This window comes from Nelumbo lutea, chromosome 5 (assembly GCF_056320005.1).
Source record: "Nelumbo lutea isolate HS-2025 chromosome 5, American lotus-T2T, whole genome shotgun sequence".
NCBI classification, from domain to species: Eukaryota; Viridiplantae; Streptophyta; class Magnoliopsida; order Proteales; family Nelumbonaceae; genus Nelumbo; species Nelumbo lutea.
Window position 1 is genome coordinate 5,734,687 of NC_142688.1, and position 25,444 is coordinate 5,760,130.

The 25,444-nt window shown below is 40.4% G+C and overlaps 1 protein-coding gene and 2 long non-coding RNA genes across 8 annotated transcripts; 2 read left to right on the plus strand and 1 right to left on the minus strand.

Moving 5' to 3' along the window:
* Positions 1 to 1,029: 1,029 nt before the first annotated feature.
* On the minus strand, positions 1,030 to 3,193 carry LOC148850013 (uncharacterized). The gene is made up of 2 exons (XR_016099718.1): positions 2,919 to 3,193; positions 1,030 to 1,218 (listed from the first exon to the last, which is right to left on the minus strand). It is a non-coding gene; the product is annotated as an uncharacterized LOC148850013 (long non-coding RNA).
* LOC148850014 (branched-chain amino acid aminotransferase 2, chloroplastic-like) lies at positions 3,185 to 8,826 on the plus strand. 4 transcript variants are annotated; one of them, XM_088947072.1, is made up of 11 exons: positions 3,185 to 3,391; positions 3,517 to 3,720; positions 4,430 to 4,491; positions 5,113 to 5,293; positions 5,553 to 5,729; positions 5,882 to 6,013; positions 6,094 to 6,192; positions 6,430 to 6,546; positions 7,249 to 7,344; positions 7,909 to 8,021; positions 8,510 to 8,826. In XM_088947072.1, exons 2-11 carry the CDS (start codon positions 3,652 to 3,654, stop codon positions 8,634 to 8,636), a joined length of 1,173 nt encoding a protein of 390 aa, XP_088803198.1. In that variant the 5' UTR covers positions 3,185 to 3,391; positions 3,517 to 3,651; the 3' UTR covers positions 8,637 to 8,826. The 4 variants fall into 4 exon arrangements, with proteins under 4 accessions (XP_088803198.1, XP_088803199.1, XP_088803197.1 ...); XM_088947073.1 differs by having other exon boundaries at positions 3,185 to 3,884; XM_088947071.1 differs by having other exon boundaries at positions 3,185 to 3,720.
* Positions 8,827 to 12,931: 4,105 nt separating this feature from the next.
* On the plus strand, positions 12,932 to 24,822 carry LOC148850015 (uncharacterized). Of its 3 annotated transcripts, XR_016099958.1 has the most exons (4): positions 12,932 to 13,832; positions 14,015 to 15,647; positions 16,667 to 17,700; positions 24,305 to 24,822. It is a non-coding gene; the product is annotated as an uncharacterized LOC148850015 (long non-coding RNA). The 3 variants fall into 3 exon arrangements; XR_016099957.1 differs by lacking the exon at positions 12,932 to 13,832 and having other exon boundaries at positions 13,863 to 15,647; XR_016099959.1 differs by lacking the exons at positions 12,932 to 13,832; positions 16,667 to 17,700 and having other exon boundaries at positions 13,845 to 15,647.
* Positions 24,823 to 25,444: the final 622 nt, after the last annotated feature.

Below are 25,444 nucleotides of genomic sequence, written 5' to 3' on the forward strand. Positions count from 1 at the left end.
CTTCTTTTTTTTTTTTTTTCTTTCTTTTGTATTCTTTTTCTACAAACATACGTTGGTGTTCGTATTCTACTTTTTTGTTTTTCTTAACTTTTCCCGCCCCTTTGGACCAAAGATTGAGCCTCATGGAATAGTTATTACAATGAAAAAAATCAGCATGATCTTGAATGAATATCTGTTTTCTAATATTAATTATAAAATAAATTTGGGTTGCTGACTTGGTAAAAATTTTGGGAATGAAAAACAATGAAAAAAAATCAGCATGATCTTGATCGTTGTGTAATGGAATTTGTTGTTTGGATATATAATTAAAACATGTTTTATGATTCACCAGGATCCCAAGTTTTATGCAGTTGTTTTTCTTCAAACAAATAGTTTTTAATCTTCACAAAAGCATTAAACAGAAATAGTAACTCTAAGAGTCAGGGGTCAATAGGGAATTCTTAGTTTGGGGATACAGGGGTTTTCATTGTAATATTATAGGATAAGATGTGACTGTACTGTCATCCAAATTATATTCCATGCCTTTCCCTACTGTTCAGTTTTGTGGAAAGTTGGGTTTGTTGGAATTATTTTCTATCAAATATCATTAGAAAAGACAAAAAAAAAAAAAAAACTCTTAAGACTGGTTTTATATAAACGGAAAAGTACAGATACACACAATGCAGAATTCTGAATTCCAGCCCCCCTTACAACTAGCCCTCTCCCCTATAAACCACATCCTGCCCGTGAATTTGACATCAATACACAGTCAGGATGCATTCCCCCTGTAATTTGGGCCTAAAAAATTCTGATATGGGCTGATTGGTACTTCTCCCTTATATAAATGGCCAATAGCTAGAGGGGAAAAAAACATTACAGAATATACATAAACAAACAAAACAAAAATCATTTTAGCAAACAGATAAATCCCATAGAAAAAAAACCAATTAGCCATATATATAAAGGCTTAAAAGTCTCATACTGAAAGCTGGAAAGCCACCTAGAGAGAGAGAGAGAGACCAGATGGAAAAATGATAAGAAATAGAAAGAAAAATGTGGGTCTCTTGACATAAACCAACAAGATAATTTGGTGAAGACAAGCAGTTTATGCACATACTTCAACCTTCAAAGCATGGTGGACATCAATTTTACAAACTTCATAGATCCACTTACATCTTAGACTATGCTGAATACATCCTTGGTGGCCAATGGTATAATACCTGGAGAATTTTGATCTCCCTGACAAATAAATAGGTAAAAGAGTCAAAAATAAGATATAAGAGCTCTGACTTCTTTCTTTACCGGCAACAATTACAAATCTGAGCCATTGACCCATACTCACAGGGATAAGAGAAAAGGAGTTTTTATCTATAACTTTTACCCATCTATCCGGATAATAACCAGTAACCAGCCTTTTCTCCTTGTATTCTGCCCAACCAAGGAGAAAAAGCCTTATTTTCGGGAGAGTCAAATGCAACCTTAGAAACATTACTCAAGTTTGTTTTTCTAATTATAAACATTATTATTCTAGTCAAAGTTCATAAAGAATGTTGCAAAAACACTTGATCTGAGACAATGAAATATGGAAACTGGTTTTCTAGTCAAGATGTTTAGGCTATGTCTGGTGTGATAGAAAATAAGAGAGAGAAAAAAGAAGTTAAGAACTTTGAGTGCATATCAATACAGAGTGGAGTGCAAGGGTGATGTGGTTAGAGGATTAAACATGTGGCAACTTTAGAGGGTGCAGAGTTTGGATGACCAACTGCACCATCCACCCACATTGCAGAAATAGAGTTGGTCGTGTAGGGAATCTACTAGGAAACCTTTTCCCAGGAGTCATCACTATTTGGATAATCTAATTCATAAAGGTGATACAGGGGCCCACTTAATGGACGCTTGGAAGCAATATAAGGACACCTGAACACCAGCATGAAGTGAAATCATTTGATACTGGCACTGTAGCATTCAAATGTACAGATTCATCATATAAAATTATCATGGGTAGAAAAGAAAAAAAAAAACTTAAATTTGGATAATTTCCTAAAGCCTTGAAGGTAGCTATTTGGATAAGTTTTTGCCTTTATGTTGAGTATTTGGTAAAAATTCCTAAAGCCTAAAATTGGGTTTTTATCCTGATTCTCATCCAAGCACAGCCTAATCTGCATACAGACCAACACTCAACAGGGATGTGCAACTTCTGCGGGCTTGGATTGAAGATTTGATATATGGGCTCAGCCCAAAGGCCAAAACATGATCTTGTGATGGCAAAAAAGAAGAATTTTTGGGTACTTAGGTTTTGGGTTTATGGACACAGAACCTTTTGTTCCTTACTCAGATTTTCTTGCATTTTCATGCATTTTTCTGCAACCTCCTGCAAATTCCATGCATTTTTTTTTGCAGATTTCATGCAATTTTCATGCATTTTCTGATTTCCTTGCAATTTTCTGCAATTTTCTGATTTTCTTGCAATGTTCTGCATTTTTTCGGCAAATTTCATGTATTTTTCTGCAAATTTCATGCAAATTTCTGCATTTTTTCTGATTTTCTTGTAATTTCTGCAAATTTCAAATATTTTTTGCAAAAATATTATTTATTATTAAATAATATTAATATTATTATATAATTATTAAGTTTTGAATATTACTTTTATTGATATTAATTGTTATTGATATTATTACTTATTATTAAATGTTATTAATATTGTTGTTAATATTATAAAATATCATTAATTTTACTTCTCATTTATTATTAATATTAATATTATTATGTGTTATTTAATATTATTAATATTAATTATTAAATTATATATATTATTATTATTATTATTATTATATTATATATATTACAAAAAATAAAATATTATTTTTTAATGATTAATTACATAAATTATCTTAAATGTTATAGTTGAAAAACATAGAATCAAACACTGAAATGCACACCTTGTAGAATGCCCTGTGGCGTGGATTGATTGGAGTGCACCACCAAATTTCTCATATATGCTATAGAACACCCTTTGTTATTGGATTGCGATTTGCGAAGGTAACGTTTTCTCCCGGATCCAACGTGGTGGTTGACGCGAACGTGTTAGCATCCATCTCCTCCACCACTTATCTCCCACACAATAGCCAAGTGGTGAGTGGTGGATGAGGCCTGAAAGAGATTCCAACTCCGTTGGTATTTAGTTACTAAGAACTAGGAAGAAAATGGCCTAATCTCTTTTTATTATCAGAGAAGAAAGCGAGAAGTCAGGGAAGGACGAGGAGAGAGACCCTGATAGCCCACGACTCCGACTCACTTGCTCAGCCGTTTATCTGAATCTGACTCTGACGTGGAAAGTCGGGCGGGAGAGCCGTAAGACTTAGATGAGTTGTGTCGTGGATGTGCTGGAATTCCGATTCAGTCCTCACAAACGGTGCTCACTCAACCAACTCTTTCATACATCGTCAAAATGTTAGCCGCCACCGGCGTCATCTTCTATTATTTATCAATGCCTTGTAGCTTTCCTCCTCTTATTTTCTTGTTCTTCCTGCACCAAAGTTTGGTTTTCTTCTCTTCACGTGCTGGTTTCTTTACATCCTCTGGAGCGACATACCCTCACGGGCTCTCTCTCTCTGCCTATCTTGAAATTTTGAATTTTGGTGGGAACTGCAACAGCAGTAAAACGGAGAATTCATGGTTCCAAGTAGTATGGCCCTCCGCAGTTTGATAAACTTCTCCAGATTTGCTTCGACTTATTCGAAGGTGGGTTAATTTTGGATTGGAAACTTCTATATTATCTTGGAATGCCCTAAAGACTTCTCTGTTTCAAACATTAGTTTTATTCATTTGTCTTCTTCTTTCTGGGTTTTGTTGAATTTAATATCTTCAATCGTCCGAGTTTGATATGGAATCTGATCCCACAAAAGGTACACTTTCTCTTATTTGGCGTTTTGATCCTGTTTTGCGTGCTACAGCTTCAGTGCTTCACGAGTCTTTTCTTTCATTTCTTTAACTTGTGCAGTGATCCCACGCGCGCTGAATCTAATATAGCTTCAATGCCTTTACACTTTCTACTTTCTACTCCCACTCCCCACCCACCGGGTAAAACTGGTCACTAGAAGTTGCTCCATTGAAGAAAAAAAAAAAGACTCAGTGGAATATTCCCAATAGAGGAGGGAAAAGGATTTATAAAATGCTCCCAGTGAAAAGTCACGCTGGTTCAGTCGTTTATTTCAAATTCATGAAAAACAATATGTTAGATAGATAAATAGATAATTGGTGTTCTTCTCAAAAATCTATGCTAGAAATTTTACGCTGTTGTGATTCAACAGTCCAGACTTGATCCATTCCATGATGTTGGTCTTTTTGGCAGCATTCCTGTCATCTTTTCGATTATAAATCAGGACCAGATGAAGGATAAGGTCTTTGTGAACAAAAGAACCCAATTGATCTCTTTTGTGTATCTTTGCAGCTTGGAGCTTATTCATCTTTCACATCTCAGGCTTCACCAGTAAGTGAACCCGCTACTTTCAGGTAAGTGTACTGTTATGAAATACCATGCTAAACAATAAGTTATCAATGCTGTAATCACTTGTAGCTAGAAACCTTCGTCTTGGTTTTACATATGGAAAGGGAAGCTCAAAAATAAAAATAATTTTTGGTTTGTTTTGTTTGTTTACTTCGTATTATGTTGAATGCATGTTACGATGTTTCCGCTGTCAAATTTTTATTGTTAATCCTAAATATTTACAGAAAGACATTGTGATTTGTGACTTTCATTATTACCTTGTTTTCTTGGAACTTCTTAAACTAGATTACTCACTCTGTACTTTTAAAAGATTTCCTGAATTTTCTACTCATAATGATACTTGAATTAGATGGGGTTTCTTGAGGCCCTGTTTCTTTGTTCATTCACTTTTACATTCTTGTATTGCCTAATTGTCATCCTGATTAGAACTAGCAGAATTAAGTTTCAATCAATCATGCCAATGATTCAGATAGTCTGTTTGAGTCCATTGCCTATGAATTGGCCTGGAATGCAGTTTCTACCAGAGACTCATGTCCAAGTTGTTTGTCTTCTATTCTTTTCCATCAGCACTTGGTTTTTTAAAACTTTTCTAGTGGAACTAATCTTTCTTCTTGAAAAAATAACAGTGATAGGGGAGAAGACAAGTATGCAAATGTGAATTGGGATGAACTTGGCTTTGGCCTTGTGCCAACTGACTACATGTACATCATGAAATGTTCTCTTAATGAGAATTTCTCACGTGGTGAACTCAATCGCTATGGAAACATTGAATTGAGCCCATCATCTGGAGTTTTAAATTATGGACAGGTCAGTAAATGCTGGCTTCCCTTTTGAAATTCAAATAGGCATGGATTTAGTTCTTCTCCATGCATGAGTTACGAACAAAATGTTGCTCCATGGAAGTCCTTCCCTGCTCAGTAATCAGGCCACCCATAAATGTGGGGAATTTCTTGTTTAAAGATGACATATAGACTTGATACAAAATATGTTTTGCATAAACTTTAACATAGAGCCTACGCGATACTACAAACTTGTTGCCAATTCTAAAATGTAAACTCCAAAATAGGGACTGTTTGAAGGTCTAAAAGCATACAGGAGAGAAGATGGCCAACTCTTCCTCTTCCGCCCTGAGCAAAATGCTTTGCGCATGAAGATGGGTGCTGAAAGAATGTGCATGCCATCCCCCTCAGTTGATCAGTTTGTTGATGCTGTAAAGCAAACTGTTATTGCAAACAAACGCTGGGTAACTCCTCTCCATTTTACATGTTGTTTTCTTTAAGCAGAAACCTCTTGGGTTTTCAGTATTTGTTTCCAAAATAATTTTTTATTGTGCATATCTGCAGTTGAAATTTCTTCATTTTTCTATTTGTAATTTTAGTTTTTGATTGAAACCAGGTGCCTCCTCCAGGGAAAGGGTCTTTGTATATTCGGCCTTTGCTCATAGGAAGTGGACCTGTTCTGGGTTTGGCCCCAGCACCTGATTATGCGTTTCTAATATATGCTTCACCAGTTGGCAACTATTTCAAAGTGGGGTTCAGTTTTTCGTTTAGTTAAGCTTTGACTAAGAAACATATAAGTGTCAGTAACCTTCATTGTTCTATGTATAGGAGGGTTTGTCACCTTTGAATTTGGTGGTTGATGATGAGTTCCATCGTGCTACGCCTGGTGGAACTGGAGGGGTGAAAACGATCACAAACTATGGACCTGTAAGTAAGATCCAGTAACCGACTTACCAGTAAGGCATGACAAATGACAGTATAGAGGACAGTTGGCTGCTAATCATATCTTTAACTTTGATTTTTTTTTTCTTTCATTAAACAGTGAAGATTCTTAGCATCTCTTACACTTTACCAAGGGAATTTTACATGGGGGGGGTGGGAAAGAGCATGTATTTTCCTGGTTATGGAGAATGAATATTTTAAGGCCCTTTTTCTCATGTCTAGGTTCTGAAGGCACAAACTCGAGCAAAGGCAAAAGGGTTCTCTGATGTCCTTTTCATTGATGCAGTGAAGAAGAAAAATCTTGAGGAGGTCTCTTCTTGTAACATTTTCATTGTGAAGGTATTGATAATTGAATAGCCAGTGGTTTTATTTCATGTTACTTTTTCCATCTTTTCTCATGTCATATTAAAGTTGTTCCTTAAACATCATAATTCATGCATAATGTGATTACCATAAGTTATGCTTTGCATCTCATTTCTCTAGAACTGAGAACGTTTTGTATGCAAACTTCTCATATCAGAACCAGACTGGGTTACTTGTCATCAAATTGGTTGTACCCAATATGATTGCCATTATATAATTACATGTTCTCAATGTGACAACACTCAAAAAATACCCTAGTTAGATTTCAGTGACTTGGACTTTGATCAAGTTCCAAATCTTTTGTGTAATCTCTGTTTAACTTCTACATTTTTATATGTGGGATATGCAAGTTTCCATGGATTTAGGGCAATCCATATATGCATTTTTACTTGGTCCTTTTATTTCCTCTAATGTAGATTTTGGGAGTTGAGGGAGACAAATTATTGGAGAAAATTTCTATGACATGGTAGTGTAGGGAATCTTGATTAGAAGGTTGTGGAAAGGGTAAAAACAAGTAGCCTTGGAGAGAGAAATGATTTCTGTACTATCTGCAGGTCACCAATGATCTACTTGGCATTTATTTGTTTCTTTTCCAATAACTATTTTTCACTAAACCTCTTACTGGTGGATCATGTTTACACAAACTAGTTCTTAGGTCTTTATTTTCTATCTTTACAGGGTAGTGTTATTTCAACTCCAGCTACACATGGAACTGTTCTGTCTGGTATCACTCGGAAAAGCATCATTGAAATTGCTCGTGATTATGGATACCAGGTAACCCATCCTGTTATCACAGAATGCTTATCTTTTTATTATTCTGACTGCTTAAATTTATCAATACAATTTCTTTTACTGGAGCCTTGGTGTTTCAGTTTTCTTCATCATGGTGCTGATCCCTTGCATTGCATATTTACAAACTGCATATGCCTGTGAGTTGCACAAGGGGGAGGGGTGGTATGAGAACAAGTATGAATGCCAGAACATTTTTGTATAGTCTATGGGTGCCAGAGAATTGAATTGCAATTCTTGAAATGATTAGGAAGGATAAACCTTAGAAGCATATTAGGGTGGTTTACTCCCAACTGTAAGAGGTATTTCTAGAAGATGAAATTGAGCTTCAGTGCTGAAGCAATCAGTGTCAATTTCTCAAAATATTACAAAGCAAGGAGTTTCACAACATGTGGTCTTGTTTTTCTGATAAAGAATTTGCTGGAAGTTCAAATCATTTATCCTAGAAGAACCTTCATATATTTTTTTCCTTGTTCCTTGAAAGAGGTCTAGCTCGATTTTATGTGGCTATTCAATAGAACTTTATACAATCTTTATGAACTTGATCAGGTTGAAGAACGTTCTGTTCCAGTTGATGAGTTGATTGATGCTGATGAAGTTTTCTGCACGGGAACTGCAGTTGTTGTTGCTCAAGTAGGGAGCATTGCATATCAGGGAAAAAGGTAAACAATCATATAGATTGTGGTTCTTAGGAGAGGATCATCCATTGAATTGATTCATGCAATGGTAAAGTCTCAAGATGACAATTGTGAGAACTTGGGTTTGAGTCTAAGAGCCAGCTACTTTGTGCGAACATTGCCAAGGATTGGGTTCATATCCAGCCACCATTTCCAAGGGCCTGGATAGCTAGTACCAACACTGGGTAGTGGCCCTTTTATATTATGGTTTTTAGGACATAAATAATTTTCAAAAGGAAACAAAATTTGTAGCTTCAAGTTATAGAAATAACTGCTCCATTGGAGCTATGACATGAATTTTCTAAATTGGTTGCTGATCAACAATGAATTTCCCAAAAAATGTCTCCATGCGCCTATCAAATAAATAAAAGTTAAAAGACTGATACTTGAATAGATTGAGTAGTCTGTTTGATGCTTCATATCTTAATAATCTATAACTAACTTTTTTGAGCATTCGTTCAATTTTTGTGCAGATTTGTGTACAAAACTGGAGTTGGGACAGTGTCACAGAGACTGTACTCAAACCTTACAGGCATTCAAATGGGTCTTGTTGAGGACAAGAAGGGTTGGACTATTGAGGTTGATGGAGCCTTCTCTTGAGTTGATAATAAAAAGGAAAAATGAGAAAAACGAAAAATGTGGTTCACATTATACAGAATGTAAAGGTTAAAATGACTGTCTTTTACTTATAGGGTAAATGTTTTACACTACCCCTACTGTTCAGCATAATGACACGTGGTATCCCTACTGTTTAGTTATTGTTCTGCGGTATCCTTAAGTTTTTTAACAATTGTCATCGTCTATAAGTGTTAATGGAAGGAAATGAAATGTCAAATTTGCCCTTTATTATTTATCAAAACTTTAAAATAAAACCCATCTGATAAAAAAACCCCTGATTTCCAAGTTATTTCACCGGGGCTATTCAATGAGGCCCCGGTTTTCTGTTGAAAGTTGCAGCGGTCCCGGATTCTTTGGCTAGTTGGACACCTTTTAAGCAAGCCAAAGCTTCTGTCTGAATAGGAGAGGTGCAATTACACAATCCAAAGTAAACAGCCCTGACCCAACCAAAATGATTCCTTACAACCACTCCAAAAGCAGCTAGTCCCTCTTTAACGGAACTTCCATCTACATTAACTTTCAAAATATTTTCCTGAGAATGCTTCCAAATAGACTCCGAGCTATTATCTACAAGCACTTGTGAAGAATTTTGCCATTTGTTCAGCAAAATAGTCCTCCTCTCCTTCCAGTAACTGTTACAAAGAATAATGAAAGTTCTTGGATCAGGCAAGATATTTTCAAAAACAAGTCTGTTTCTACCTTTCTAGACAATCCATAAAACAATAGCTGTTTGGGCTAATACAAAGCAAAAGAAGCAACCTGGTCTGTTCTGTAATTGAAATTCGAACCAAACCAGACAAGTTTAGTATGGTTACACAGAAACAAAGCATGGAGGACTGATTCAATTAAAATTTTGCAAACATGAAGGAAATTCAGTCATGAGTCAGCCCCTTCTTCTGTCCAGTCATGCGTTCAAGTACTGTTCAACTTAAGAAGAAATGGACAAAATTAAAGATGATAAATGGTCCTTGATTATATCTTTGACATGTATTTGGGATGACTTCAGCCAGGTAAAACATTTCTAAGAATTAGGCATACCAAGAAACATTCCGGCTGCCAAGAGTCTATGAGTTCCATAGATAAAATAATCATATTAAGAAGCTGAAGCTTTGTAATTTAGTGGCAGGTTCCTTGCTAATTACTGCAGTCGGGCGGGCACACAGACAGAATAGTCCCAGTCAATGTGGAGAAATTTCCAAAGTGATAGATACATATTGTTGCACAATTATCAATGTATGCAAGAAGAATGTGGATGATCTCAAATAGCCTTATCTAAGGCGAACGCCCATCTTGCTTACTTATCTCAACAACGTTTCTCCGGTTATGTTTTTGTCCTCATCAGATAAGCAACCAAAAACAAGGAACAGAGATGGGAAGCTCCACCTTAATTTTTTTAGAGAGAGAGGAAGCCCCCGGCCACGTGTTTGTTGACAAATGCTCTCACTGTCAACCGGCTGGCATGGCAGTCATCCACTCTACTTTTGTCATGTGCAATAAAGGTTCTGATTAGGACGACACGGCATGGATCAGGGATGATGACTAGGTTCCAAGTCCGCTACCAACTACCTGTCTGTCTTAGTCATTGATCATTTGATTGGCTCAGCTTTCAATGTAACCCTCCCGCTCCTGCACCTGCTCCGGCTGTTTAATTATTGGTTTACGTCAAGATACCCACCAACTGACGACGACGACGGCGAGCATCGTTGACTCCAACAGGATGAATCTTGTCCCTGAATTGATATCGAATTCACAAGCAGGATGCGATTTATAGAGGCTACTAATAGACCATGGGGCTGTATTTTCAGAATTTTGTAGTGGACGGCAATGTATTTGTCCGGAATTAAAATTTCAAGTTTCCTACGGCACTACAGAACGGAATGTATCTCAATAACACGTGTTGTCTGATGGGTGGAAATACCCGTGTCGTCAACCTCACAAAGGGTTGTGACCAGTGAGGTGAGGTTGATGCTTCGATAATTACACTTAAAATTGTCTGGCTGGCCGTGAATGAGACAGACCTATTGTTTCAGCTGCCACATGTACCGCGGCAGTCTTTCCCCTCCTAGTTTGTTTGGCGGGACTATCCGTATTGAAAACAAACTCCAGATTACACGGAAATCCTCCACCTGGATAGTTGAGAGACTCTGTGGCCCAGAGAGCCTTGTAGCGGTTGCCCAAGCCCCAAGGGCGTTGGCTCATCAGTAATTCAATTCAATGTAGACTAGAGTCTAGAATGTCTGCTTTTGGTTTTCTTAAAATTTGAAGGCTTAACCTAATTTGAATTCAGTTCACCTCAGGCTCAGAGGCTCAGAATTATGCGGTCGTACATACAGTTCGGGTCAGTACAAGGGGGAAAGATTCCATGAATTCATGGTCATGGCCCACGGGGATGGTGTTTAAGGGGGAGCCGGGGAGGGCGGTGCCGGTGCCCCGTGGGCATAAATACATTTTTGGAAAACTAATAAAACAATTATGAAGTGGACTGGACTGAACTCTAAAAAGGCCTTTGAAAATTTAACAAGCCCAACGCAGATTTTGTCTTTTGGGCATGACCTTAAAAAGCCTAGTTTTTGGGCCCAATCAAACCCTAAAGCCTAAAAGTAGGGTAGGCAGTAGGCTGCGTGTTCCAGGCTTGACTGCTGCTACTTTCTCCAAACTTTAACCTTTGATAAAAGTGGATTGGTGTGATCATGAGTCATGCTCATGGATGCCTCACTGTGAATATCCCAATGCCAATGTTCATATTATCATATATCCGTGGATTAAGTTTAATATCACAGTGAAAATTTTAATTAGCTAGGACTAGGAGTGATATTTGATTAGAAAAATGTTTAAAGAGTGATGGATCGGATCCCATTCCCACTTGCTGCTTGAAGAAAATTCAAAACTCATCATTCAGGACATTAACAAGAAGATCAAGAAGACTCCAGGAGTTATCATCGAAGGCATCGTTGTAGACATTTGGAGACTAGTGGAGAATAGCGGGGAGATGAACGAGTGCAGTCATAACATGCTAGAGAGGCAAACCAGCTAGTTGACCTTCTCGTTAATTTCGGTCATAAGGGTATATAAGATTTGAAGAAGATTGCTTCAATAAGATTGAAAAACTTGACTTGGAACTTGGAAGAGAGAGAGAGAGTACAAACTAATCAAGACAAGGAGGGTGACCTAAAGTAATAAATACAGTTGAGATTCAGGAATGAGGAGCTTCCTTCAAACCTCCAACTCAAGGAGCGTGACCTAAAATAAAATGATAACCATGGGTCTAATTTCAGGCAGGGTTCATTTGTTGCACAGGTTTGAAGGGGCCGACCCAAGGCCGGTCTATGTACACCCCCTACTAGCTGTGGCAGTTAAACAGTTTGTTGGGTTGGGCCGGGCTTAGCATAGGGGGTGGTATAAGGGACATGTGGCCCAAGATGGATTTGGGCCGGTATGGGCAACCTATTGCCGGACATAAATGTATGATTAGGGACATTCAAACAATGCCAATTATATAAATTCATTTGGTTGTATAACATCCACCGATCCACGCATTATCTTCCAGGTGTGTTTGAACACACTGGAATATCTGTGCAATTCCACCCATACCAGTTCTTTTTGGTATGTATCGTATTGATTAATTTTTTTTAGTAATGCGTATTGATTAAATTTGAGAATTTAATAATGCCAATGAGATTGGATTTAGATGCAGTTGAATCCATAAGGTTGTGTTTGGTTGCAATGCAAATAATTTGCACTGATGCAAAATTATGGTAGTGCAAATAATTCAAATGTAACCTATTTTTGTTTTAAATTTTAGTTTATTTTGTTTGATTTCAGTGCAAATGAAGTTAATTAAGACATAAATCAGAATAAAATAAAATTAAATGAGAATTTATATATTTTTTTCATTTACACTCTTATGTATTTGTACTAATACAAATAAAATTGCACTACAACCAAACACAGCCTAAACTCAGATTACCCACAATTCCACAAAGAGTCAAAAGACGATACGTACACGGTACCCAGTAGGCCAGTGTACCCACAATACACTATCCGCACCGCACATCAGGAATTAGTTACGACTTACGAGGGTTTGTTCCCGCGCGCGCTCCAAGTTCCAACTCCATGTTCATCGGCTTCTAGCCTTCGAGATAAGATCGGGGCCCCACAGGACCTCTCACCCGTGAATTGTAACATGTGGGAGATGTCTCAGTCTCAATTCACGGTGAGATGTGTACGTGAGGCGCCAATGTGATATCCTAGCCTTCTACACGTTATATTGCAGTTGATGCATAACTTTTACCGTTGTCAGTTTCACTTCAGCTGTTCTTCGAGCACCGCTACCGGAAATCGGAACTACGGAGCCCGCGTTCTGTGCACCCGTTAACGGGACTGTAGATTCAAACGTGTGAAACTGTCAACTAGATAAAGACACGTCGATGGGGCTAGGAGATTTAAACGTTAACGGGACTTTAGCCATTATCCGGACGTGTCCGGTCGAACTGGATGCAAAAATTCATCCCGTTTCAAGTTCGTTCCTCTCTGGAATTCATTCGGCTTTCTATGGCGTCTTCCATCCTTTCTGATTCCATCTTCTTCAGCCACCTCTGATATTATTTTACGGGCTTTGAAACCCTCCAAACCTCAAATTCACCCCGTTTCAAGTTCGCAAGTTCTTCTCACTCAGTCTCAAGAGGTTTTCAGCTTTTGTTTTTTCATCGTCTTCAAATTCGTTGGATTGGGATAGAGAAGAAATAAGATGGTTCAGAGAAGAGTAACGGTGGCTCTGCGAAGAGCAACAATGGATTCGTAAAGAATCGCGCTGGAATTCGGAACAAGAAGCGCTCTTTCGAGAAATCTCTGAGTTGAAACTACAAATTCAAGTCCTAGAATGCTAGAATTCTCTGCAAGGAGCTTTAATGTGGAAGACAGTTGCCAACATTGCATCACTCCTATAGGCATTGATGGCTGCTAGCTGAATTTGCCAAAGCAAAATCGAATTGCCAAGAGTGGTTCAAGACTGATGCCAATGCTATTGGGATTGGTAGCGAGAAGGTGAAGGAGACGATTGTTGAGGAAGTTAGGATGCTCGAGAGCAACAAAGAGAACAAAAAGGAGGAAAAGAAGGAAAAGAAGGAAGTTCGATCATTGAGAATGGGATCAGAAGGTGAAGACGTTCAAGCAATGCAGGTTTGTGTGCGAAATGCATTTCTTTTGTAAAATTTAAGAAAGAAAAGGCAAGTTTTAATTAATTTAATTTTCATTTGAAAAGTTGCTTAAAAGTTTTAGTTTGTTCATCTACGAGCTGCACAACTTTTTTTTTTTAGTGTTCAACACACCACAACATTGAATATGGTCATTGTTTCACTCAGAAGAACAAGAACATTTGTGAATGAAGACAATCTGGTGAGGGTGGTAGAAGGATTGGGGTACCATGTGATTAGAGCTTTCGCCTAATCAGATGGTGAATTTACGAGAGCTTTCTAGGGTGTTGAACAAATGCAATGTTCTGGTTGGGGATCACGGGATAGGACTGACGTACATGGTGTTCTTGCTGGGAGGAGCTGTGGTGGTATAGGTGGTGGGATGGGGTCTGGAATGGGCTTCTAAAGATGGCCGGTGGGATGCTTGGGTTAAGGCTCGAACGAGATGAAGAGATGAAGACAAGAAATGGGGAGGGAAGAGTTCGAATGATCTTAAACTTAAAAAAAAACCCTACTTTTTGAGTTTTGTGTTTTTGCGGGTTGTTGAATCGGGTTTATTGAGCTAAAAGTTGATATTTTTCAAAATATCAACGTGGTCGCCTGTGATTAGCGGGTCCACGCGTCCAATGCACCCATGGTGGACATAGGGAATCACCATTGAAATGGGAGAGAGCAGTTTAAATCTGCAACTGGGAGTTCATATGTTGTATGATAAGTTACTCTTCTTCACTGAGTTTGTAGGGAAGGAGGAAGAGCAACATCTTACCGTTGATCATCGGTTGATCCTTTTTTGTTGGCGTCGGATGGTATTGGTTGCTGATGATCTGGTAACAAGGCTAGGTTTAGAAGACAGAGGGGGTTTGAGTTGAGTTCTAACATGAGAGGGAAGGCCAAATCGTGTTTTGAAGCCGGTTCAACCAGCCGAATCACTGATAACGGAGAAAGTCTCCATTAATTCGCGGTTAAGATTGATGAGATGAGGTATTCGCCTCTTATTGGTGGGTGCACTCGTCCAATGCACCATGGGTGCACAAAACGAGCATGGTGGAAGACGAACTCTGCCGGCCATCGACATCCCGTGCTAAATGGAAGTATGGCAGGAACAACAGGGAGAACAAAGGGTTTTTTAGCCAGAAGGAATGGAAAGGGCATCTCAAGTCCGGACATGCAGAGCATATGAAAAGGAGGGAGAGGAAGAAGAAGAGGAAGACGTACAGATGCTTGTTCGGACGATTTGTCCATCATTGCCGGTGGCTTCGTCGGTTACCGTGGCGTCGGTTGGAGTTGTAGGTGCCGGTGAGCATGGAGGTGCTAGCGTTTCGAAATGAAAACTCGTGAAAACAGATGAACGGTTTTTGTCTTTTTGCGTCAAGTTGAACCGGATGGAATTATTGACGGACCTCCAAACTTTACCATTTACACATTCAGCGTCGAGTTTGACGTGGCCGAAGGTGATCGGCGGATGCACTCGACCAGTGCAGAGAACGCGGACTCGTTTAATAATATTGTAGATGCCAATGGGCTTATGGGCCTACAAAGCGTGATTAAGGCCATATTCGGAGACAGCCCAAGCCCTATGCATTTGATGGACTCACCCCAAAAAAAGAAAGCCCAGCAAAAACAAGAAGTAAATCCAAAGAGTCTAGCTCGTGCAAAACGGCCCCTCACATTCACTGGAGACGAAGCTAGAGCAAAACTCTCAGAACCGAAGCGGGTCAAACTTAGTGAAGTAGAAAACCTCACACAGAGATCGACAGGATTGGGGAAAATTGATAATCAGAACCATGATCATGATGTCCAGGTACCTTCTTTATCTTCTGAACCTGCTAACTCTGCTTACTTTCTGGAAAACTTCGCCCCATTGATTGTAATCTACAATCATCGAAAGAAAAGAAGAAAAGAAAAATCCCCTTGTTTCTACCAGTCTTGGGAAAATCAACAAAACTTGCCTCCTACAAACATAAAAATAAGTCTTTTAAATCCAAAGGGGGTATTCAATGCTCCAGATTTTCAAAATATAAGACCTTAAAGGCATGCCCTAAAGGTAATTTCTGCAATCACTATGCTGATAAATGTTGTATCAGATGTTTGTTCTCCAAAAATAGATTTGCTGTGAGTCACGGTATCAAGCATGCACTTTTAATCTAAGGGTTCAGGTGGTTGTCCCTCAACAGCTCCTCCTGAATCAATGAAGATATTGAGCTGGAACTGCAGAGGAATGAGGGATCCTCGTGCAGTTTGTGCAGTTCGTCTCATTAAAAATCTCTCAAATTCCCACAATCCAAATATCATTTTCCTCGCTGAAACCATGATGGAATTTTCAGCAGCTAGAAAAAAACTTTCTTTTCTTAAGAATTGGGACTTCGATTGATCTGATTCTTTTAGGAGATCTGGGGGTCTGCATTTGGCTTGGGACATGATGAGGGCAGATTTGGCCCTCCAGTAAAATTGTGACACGTGGCACCTCGTGACAACCAGGAAAACACCCGGCCAACAAACTTACGAAGTTGGTGACCCACCCGGGCACCTGTCTGGCCGGCCTGGCGTGACTTGCGCGCGGCCTGACACGCGCTTGCGCGACCTGCGCACGGCCTAGCGCGCGGCCTGCGCGAACTGTGCACGGCCTGCGCGACCTGGCCGACCTGGACCAGCCTAGCGCATGATCCGGCCAAGGCGCCAGCTTGACGGCCTGATCTAGACACTGACCCGCCGACTGACACAGGCACCAGCTTGACGACCTGATCTAGGCACTGTCCCGCCGACTGACACAGGCGCCGACCTGACGACCTGGCCTAAACACTAACCCGCCAACTGACGCAGGCACCCCTTTGACAACCCGGCCCAGGCGCCGACCTGGCCGCCTGACACAAGCGCCAGCCTGACAACCTCGAGGAGTTCACCACCGTACCCCGGTTCTGACTGGATGCGACGAGTATTACCGTTTGGAGGCTTTTCACCCACCTAACCCGCGAGGACTCCGGTATATAAAGACCTCACCCCCCAAAGGGGAAGGGGATGGAAAGGAAAGGGAAGTAACCCTGCTCTCTAGCTCTCTCATATTATCTTCAAAGCTCTCTACAATAAGAGTGCTAACTTAAGCATCGGAGAGCCCCCACCGGGAAAGTACCCCCGGGACCTCTGATTCAGTTCTCGCAGGTCCTTTAGCTCCCGCCGCCTATGAAGAGGAGGAAAAGATGTAGTTCTCGGAAGTCCCTCAGCTCCCCCCACCTACAAGGAGGAAGAGATGGAGTTCTCGGAGGTCCCTCAACTCTCGCCACCTACAAGGAGGAGGAAAAGATGGAGTTCTCGGAGGTCCCTTAGCTCCCGCCACCTACAAAGAGGAGGAAAAGATGGAGTTCTCGCAGGTCTCTCAGCTCCCGCCACCTACAAAGAGGAGGAAAAGATGAAGTTCTTGCAGGTCCCTCATCTCCCGCAGCCTACAAAGGAAAGAAGACTGCCTCATGCTGAGGGCAGTCGGATTGCGCCGCACCAGGGAGCTCCAACATTCTCTAATGCATCGACCGCCTAGTAGGGAGTTCGCCCCCAGGCAGTTCGCCACCAGGGAGTTCGCCCCCAGGCAGTTCGCCACCAGGGAGTTCGCCCCCAGGCAGTTCGCCACCAAGGCAGTTCGCCCCAAGGCTGTTCGCTCCCAAGGCAGTTCGCCACCAAGGCAGTTCGCCCCCAGGCAGTTCGCCACCAGGGAGTTCGCCACCAGGCAGTTCGCCCCCAGGCAGTTCGCCACCAGGCAGTTCGCCACCAAGGCAGTTCGCCCCCAAGGCAGTTCGCCACCAAGGCAGTTCGCCACCAGGGAGTTCGCCACCAGGCAGTTCGCCACCAAGTAGCTCGTCACTAAGGTACGCCACCACCAGGTCGAATAACGAGGTACTTTGCCAAAAAATTTTACATCACAAAACATTGGTACGTGGCCGAAAACGGTTACATCAGGACCCAAGCATCATTTTAGTTGTGCTTAGAGTTACAGTCTTTGCTATCCATGTAGTAATCAAGGATGGTGATGGCTTTGAATGGTTTTGTTCCTTTGTTTATGGCGGACCAGACCTTAGAAGAAGACAAATTTTCTTTGATCAAATGAGGAGGTGGGCAGATACAATCCAAAGTCCTTGGTTGTGTATAGGTGACTGGAACTTCTTGGCCATCAATGATGACAAAGAGGGAGGTAGAGTCCTCAGTGATAATATGATAATGGAAGCTAACTCTTTTCTGGATTACTGTTATCTCCAAGATTTAGGTTTTCAGGGTTTTCCCTATACTTGGAATGGCCTTAGGAATGGTGAGATGGTTAGAGGAAGGTTGGATAGGGCCTATGCTAGCCCGAATTGGTCCCTAAAATTTGACAATACAACAGTGGTCTATCTTGTGAAATCAAAATCTGTTCACAACCCCATCCTTTTAGACACTAATGTTTGAAGACATTGGAGACCACGACCTTTCAGGTTTGAGGAAGCTTGGTGTTCGCATGCTGATTGCAAAATAGTGATAGAGTCTACTTGGAACGACCCTCATGATGGATCTAGAATGTTTAAATTGGCAAGGAAAATAAAAAATCCAGAACCAGTAATGAAAGCTTTGGAACAAAAACACTTTTGGAGACATTGGTAAAAATATTCACAAGCCTGAAAAGGCCCTATGGAGTGCCCAAAATGACCCTGTAAGAAGTCAAGATGAAAACTTTATCAAAAACCTTGAGAGGCGCCTTGGTGATGAACTGCAAAAGGAAGAAATCCTCTGGAAGCAAAAATCTAGAATTAATTTGTTGAACTGGGGAGATAAAAACACAATTTTTTTTTATGCTTCAACCATTCAAAGAAGGCGTAGGAATTTCATTCATGGTATAAGAAATGATTCTGGGAGATGGATTGCAAATTTTGATGAAATTGCAAATCAATTCCATGTTTTCTTCAGTGGTTTATTCTCTAGTGTTGGGTTACATAATGTTGAGGAGGTTCTTAATAATATCACTTCTCACCTATCTGAGGAAGAGAGCAGATTACTAGACCAGTCAATTTCAGATGAAGAAATCCTTGCTGCCCTAAAACAAATGTCTCCCTCTAAAGCTCTAGGGCCTGATGGATTACCGAATTTTTTTTTTCCAAAAATATTGGACCATTGTAGGCTTGGATGTGCTTGTTGCAATCCATAAGTTTTTTTAACTCTGGCAGAATGCTAAGGGAGCTTAATAATAATACATTTATCACACTCATCCCAAAAATCAACAACCCAGAGTTAGCCTTCACAGTTCAGACCTGTTAGAATGCTTGAGTCAGGGGTATTTTGGTCATTCTGGTGTATCTTATTGAAAGTGAAATGTCTATTGTATCTGAGTTTAAGTTATGTGTCCCATCTTCTATGAGGGACAAAATTGTCTTTCTTGTAACTCAAGTTTTTCATGAACAAAAGTTAAGTGGGTCGGTTAGGAGAGGTACTTTTGTACATCCTCTCTTCTAGTCTGGCCGAACGCTTTTCTCCTCTCCTTCTTTCTCTTTTCTTTCTTCTTTATTCTTCTCTACTTCGACCTAGAAACAACTAGGGTTTATTCACATGGTATCAGAGCATTAAGGTTTGGTGTTCGCTTTTTTGTTGTTGTCTTCTTCCTGGGTTCGCCGCCAGATTCACAGTAGGTTTCATCATCCTACAACTGATTTGATTGAAGACTCGATAAAGGGCTGAAAAAGAGTTGTCGTTTTGAAGGCCTGGAGGTGAGAATGCCTCTGGTTAGTGCTGTGGTGGTTGTTGAAGTGGTATTACTAGACCCTCTATTCAGTGTACGAAGAGGGCTGGTCGTATACAGGTATGGACACTGCTGTCGTGTGTTCAAAAATGGACTGTGAATGCTGATTTTTTTTTGTGTGCTTCGAAAGTTAGTTGTTGTGGTGTTGGGTGAAACTGATACACATATCAGTCATGTTTTTTTGTATGTTTTCTTGCTCACATGTGTGCTGAAAGAAGAGTGGTAGACTGCTGATGTCCACGACAGCAGTGGTGTAGTGTTGATTGTGTTGTGGTGGCTGACATATCTATGTTTTTAAATGCTTAAAAGTGAACCCCTAGACCTTGTGTGTAATCAGTTCTGCAGTTTACAGAACAAGTGTTCGATGAAATGACTGATTAATTTCAGTAGTGGTGTGTTGGTGGTAAATGGTCCTGTAGTGTGCAGTCCAAGTGTTTGATGTGTTGACTGGATGATTTCAGCTTTAGAGTGTAGTGTGTAATGTGCAGTTGAAGAAAGTGGGTTGGTGGTATTGTAAGTGAGATAAGTCTTGTGACAAGTGTGAGATTGTGGTGTATATTCAAAGGAGACATAATTGAAATGGCTTCAACTGTAGTTGGGAATGACAACAAAACAGGCATCATGCTCTCTTCAGATTATCTAAGTGTTCAAATGACATCCATCAAGTTGAATGGTGAGAACGATGTACTATGGGCAAAATTTGTGGAGGTGTTCTTGAAGGCCAAGAGGAAAGTAAAACATGTGAGGGAGGAGAAACCTTCCTCTGATTCTCCTGGGTTCAGTGATTGGGAACAAGATGATGCACAGATAATGACATGGCTTTGGAACAGCATGGAACCAAAGATTAGTGTGAACTTCATGTTCCTAGATACAACAAAGAGATATGGGATCATGCTAAAAAGTTGTACTCTGGACAAGACAATACAACTAGGGTATATCAGTTATACCAAGAGTACTTCAATTTGAAGCAAGGAAGTCAAAGCTTAGAAGAGTATTATGCAAGTTTGATAAACATCCGCAATGAGCTAAATGTGTATCACCCTCTCACATCAGATGTCTAGATCCAACAACAGTAACGTGAACAGCTTGATGTGACTAGGTTTCTTGTGGGCTTGAAGGCTGAGTATGAGCCTGTCAGAGCACATATATTGGGGGGATCAGCTCTCCCCTCACTTGAAAGAGTTTTTGCCCGTCTTAAGAAGACATCCATTGAGCCAGTGGAACATTCTTCTTTCTCTGATAGATCTGGTTTGGTAGTGACTAAAGGGAATAGTCATGGAAGCAGAAGTGGTGGTGGCAGCAGTGGCCCTCCAAGCAACCGTGGTGGGCACATGTTTAACCGGGCCAGTGGTCGGAATGGAGGCCGTGAGTCAGGGGGAGGCCATGGAAAAGGAAGGGGAATGCTCAGAGAAAATGTACACATTGTGGCTTAGAGGGGCACGCAGTTAATTTCTTCTATGATTTGCGTGGTCCACCCAACACTTGGGCTAACCACGTTACATCTAAGAGTAGTAGCACAATTACTGAAAGCCAGCAAACTGCACCAACCCCCTCCACACCCACTTGTGCTTCCGAACAAGAAATTGTGAGTGTACCACGGGCAATATATGAGCAGTTCCTTCAAACAATTCAGCAGAACACAGCTACACTTGCCCATTTAGGTATGACTTGTTTAGCTTCCAAAGCTTCACCCTGGATCATTGATTCTGGCGCCTCGGACTATATGTCTGGGACTCCTGATGTATTTTCTTCCCTTTCTCGCACCTCCACATCTCAGACAGTTACACTTGCTAATGGTTCTACATCTCCTATTTGTGGTGTTGGTGATGTTGATCTCTCCTCATTGTCTTTAGCATTTGTTTTATATGTTCTAAGTTCCCTTTTAACCTTGTCTGTTAGTAGGGTACACAGATGCTGATTGGGCTGGCTCTATATCAGACAGGAGGTCAACCATAGGGTATTGTACCTTCCTGGGTGGCAATCTTGTAACTTGGAAGAGAAAGAAGCAAGCCGTGGTGGCAAGAAGTAAGCCGTGGTGGTAAGAAGTAGTGCGGAAGCAGAGTACAGGGCTATGGCCCATACCACATGTGAACTAGTATGGCTGAAGAACCTACTACAAGAGATGGGTTTCTCAATTGACAAACCCATGAAACTATACTGTGATAACCAAGCTGCTGTTCACATCTCATCCAATCCTGTCTTCCATGAAAGAATTAAACATATTCAGGTGGATTGTCACTTTGTGAGAGAGAAAGTGATAAGTGGGGTAATAACTACATCTCATATGAGCTCAGGAAATCAGTGGGCAGATATCTTCACAAAAGGATTGTCTCGAGGAAGAATAGATTACATTTGTAACAAGCTGGGACTATATGATATATACTCTCCAGCTTGAGGGGGAGTGTTAGAATGCTCGAGTCAGGGGTATTTTTGTCATTCTGGTGTATCTTATTGAAAGTGAAATGTCTATTGTATCTGAGTTTAAGTTATGTGTCCCATCTTCTATGAGGGACAAAATTATCTTTCTTGTAACTCAAGTTTTTCATGAATAAAAGTTAAGTGGGTCGGCTAGGAGAGGTACTTTTGTACATCCTCTCTTCTAGTCTGGCTGAACACTTTTCTCCTCTCCTTCTTTCTCTTTTCTTTCTTCTTTATTCTTCTCTACTTTGACCTAGAAACAACTAGGGTTTATTCACAAGACCCATTAGTCTCTACAAATACCCCTTACAAAATCATTGCCAAGGTTCTCTCCAATAGGCTATAGTTAGTAATTGATAAGCTCATTAGTCCAAACCAAAGCGCTTTCATCTCCAATAGACAAATCTCAGATAATATTCTACTATGCCATGAGCTATTGCACTTCATGAAAAATTCCAAATCAAAGAAAATAACCATGGCAATGAAATTAGACATGATGAAAGCCTATGATAGAGTTGAGTGGCAATTCCTAGAATCAGTCATGTGCAAGATGAGATTTGGCAGTACTTGGAGGAGGTGGGTGATTCAGTGCATTAGTACAGTCTCCTATAGAGTGTTGATCAATGGCTCCCCCGGAAAGGTTATCCGCCCTACTAGAGGGTTGAGGCAGGGTGATCCGCTTTCACCTTACTTATTTTTTCTAGTTTCAGAGTCTCTCTCTCAGCTATTCTTATTCGCAAGGTCAATGACAAAACACTATCTGGCATTAAAGTGAATAATCATGCTCCTACAATATCCCACCTCCTATTTGCCGATAATGGTTTCCTTTTCTTCAATGCTAGCCTTGAAGAAGCAAATGAGATATTAAGTGCTCTTGATCTTTATGAAAAGGCATCTGGTCAAAAAATTAATATGCACAAATCTGAAGTTTATTTCAGCAAGAATACCCTGAAAGATTCTAGAGGATGATAACTAGAAGATTAAGCATGAAAAGAGTCAGCCATCCCAGATTTTATCTTGGGCTTCCTTCTGAATTCTAAAGATCGAAACATAATTCTTTTGGCTTCATTATAGATAGGGTGGCTAAGAAGTTGCAAGGTTGGAAAAATCAAATTTTCTCCCCGGCTGACAAGGAAATTTTAATCAAGTCAGTATCTTCAGCTCTTCCTGCCTACTCCATGTCTTGTTTTCTTTTACCAAAGACAATCTGTCATAATGTGGCAAAACTGCAGAGAGATTTCTATTGGGGAGATTCTACTCGAAGGAAAAAAAATCCATTGGATTAACTGGAACACCCTTAGCAAAAATAAAAGTGATGGTGGGCTGGGATTTAGGGACCCTTGTGCTTTTAACAAAGCATTTCTGGCTAGACAGGCATGGAAGATCCTCAGAAATCCAAACTCTATGCTAAGCCAAGTGTTTAAAGCAAAATACTTCCAAAAAGAGACTTTTCTCTCTGCTCATATCCCAAAAAATTCATCTTGGGGTTGGTTGGGAAGGAAATTCTTAAAAAAGGGTGTGTTTGGAGGATTGGAGATGGAAAGAGCTTTGACGTGTGATCTGACCCTTGGGTTCCCACTCTAAGTGACTTCAAAATCCCTATTGCAAAGCCTGAAGGCTGCCAAATTTCAAAAGTCAGTGACCTTATTGATCCCAATACAAAATCCTGGAAGATTTTGGTGCTGAGAAATATCTTTCCTACTCAAGTTTCTTGTGAAATTCTCAGGATTTATCTCCCCTCTCTCCACTGTCAAGACAGGATAAGTTGGTTGTTCTCAAAATCTGGTGAGTTCTCTGTTAAAAGCGCTTATTGGGTTGCAAAATCTCAGAATGACGTGACGACGTAGGTTCTGGAGCTGGGAGTAAACTACGGAAGTTGGTTTGGAATGCTAAGCTGTACCCAAAAATCAAAGCCTTCATGTGGAAGCCTGCAAACAATGGCCTGCCTGTCAATAACCTAATTGCTAAGAGGGTACAGCTTGTTGATGACAGTTGTCCTCTGTGCCATTCAGGCCCGGAAACCATTTGTCATGCTCTATTATTCTGCCCAGATGTTGAACTCATTTTGTACGCTTCGTGCTTGGGGCTTTGAATGGATCAGGCTTCCGATCTATCTTTCAAAGATTGGCTGCTATCTTGGGCTCAGAGTAGCTCTCTATCTAAGAATGATTTGAACTTCTTTTTCTGCTACCATTTGCTGGTGCATTTGGTTGAGAAGAAGCAAACTAGTTTTTGAAAATTGTTTGGAGAGTCCTGTACTGACTCTTTTGTATATGAATAAAATCATGCAGGATTCAAATCTCTTACAACAGCAAGTCCCAGCATTGGCCCCATTGAAGATCTCGAAAAATAGACCCAGCCCTGGCCCCCGAGCTCACCTTGCAAGTTTTGCCTACATTTGGACTGATGGCAGCTTCATCAATGGATCCTATGCAGGAGTTGCTATCTTGATTTTGAACTAAAATGGTGAATTTCTGGCTGCTGAAGCTGATGGTGTTTTGCCTTGCTCAGCTCTTTTCTTTGAAGCCGCAGCAATCTTGCATGCGATTTGTCTCACCAAGCAGTTGGGTTTCCAAAACTTAAAAAACTTTTTTGTGATTGTCAACAGCTGGTCAACTGTAAATCTTGGGCTGGACTATGCATCCAATGAATGCTATCCTCTGTTTCAAGAGATCAAAGATGAACTGAGAAGTTTTTAATCTCTTAGGTGGAATTTTGTTACGCGCTCAAGCAACTCTATTGCTCATTTTCTAGTTAGCAGAAACTGTACTAGAGGGGAGTGGTTCTTCTCTCCTCCTGTTTAACTACAGGGGTTGCTTTCTCAGTTTAATTTACCCTGATGTATCCAGAACTCCTTTTCAGATTTAATGGATTAACTTCAGTTATTTACCAAAAAAAAGGGTTATAAGAGATTGATATTTTCGTTAGCAAACCAACCAACTTTTAGATTGTTGATAGTAATAGAAAAACATTCAAATTGTTGCTACATTTACCGCCCCAATCATATATATTTGTCCAAGACTCCAAGGCATAAATTCAAAGCCCAAGTGCAGACTGTGCAGTCCTGCATCATGAAAAGCCAGCACAACCAGACCAAAGATCTCGTATTGGGTCAGTATGGTTTGGGCTGGTCCTAGACACAAGGACCACAGGACTTAGCCTTCCCATTCTACTTTATTTATGGGTTTGACCATGATTACGGAAAACACTTAGCCAATCAGCTGCTGGTATCATAACCCATGCTGCGTTTAGACTGCTCCTAATCCTAAGCCTAGTCTTCGTTTCCATTTGTTTTGCTTTGTCGATTAGGCACCTAAGAAAGACAAGGAAATTAACTGTGGATAGCTGGCTAACTCTGCGAACAGAATGAACCTTTCTAGGAAAAGAAATGTGAAGGACTAAAAGCTTTTCCCCCTTTTTTTTTTTTTTTT

What these genes read in the sequence shown, in the direction of transcription:
- LOC148850014 (XM_088947071.1), top strand. Translation starts at nt 3,652, where the DNA reads ATGGTTCCAAGTAGTATGGCCCTCCGCAGTTTGATAAACTTCTCCAGA. An exon ending in CTCGTGATTATGGATACCAG is followed by an intron (nt 7,345 to 7,908) that starts GTAACCCATCCT and finishes GAACTTGATCAG; the next exon opens with GTTGAAGAACGTTCTGTTCC. An exon ending in ATTGCATATCAGGGAAAAAG is followed by an intron (nt 8,022 to 8,509) that starts GTAAACAATCAT and finishes ATTTTTGTGCAG; the next exon opens with ATTTGTGTACAAAACTGGAG.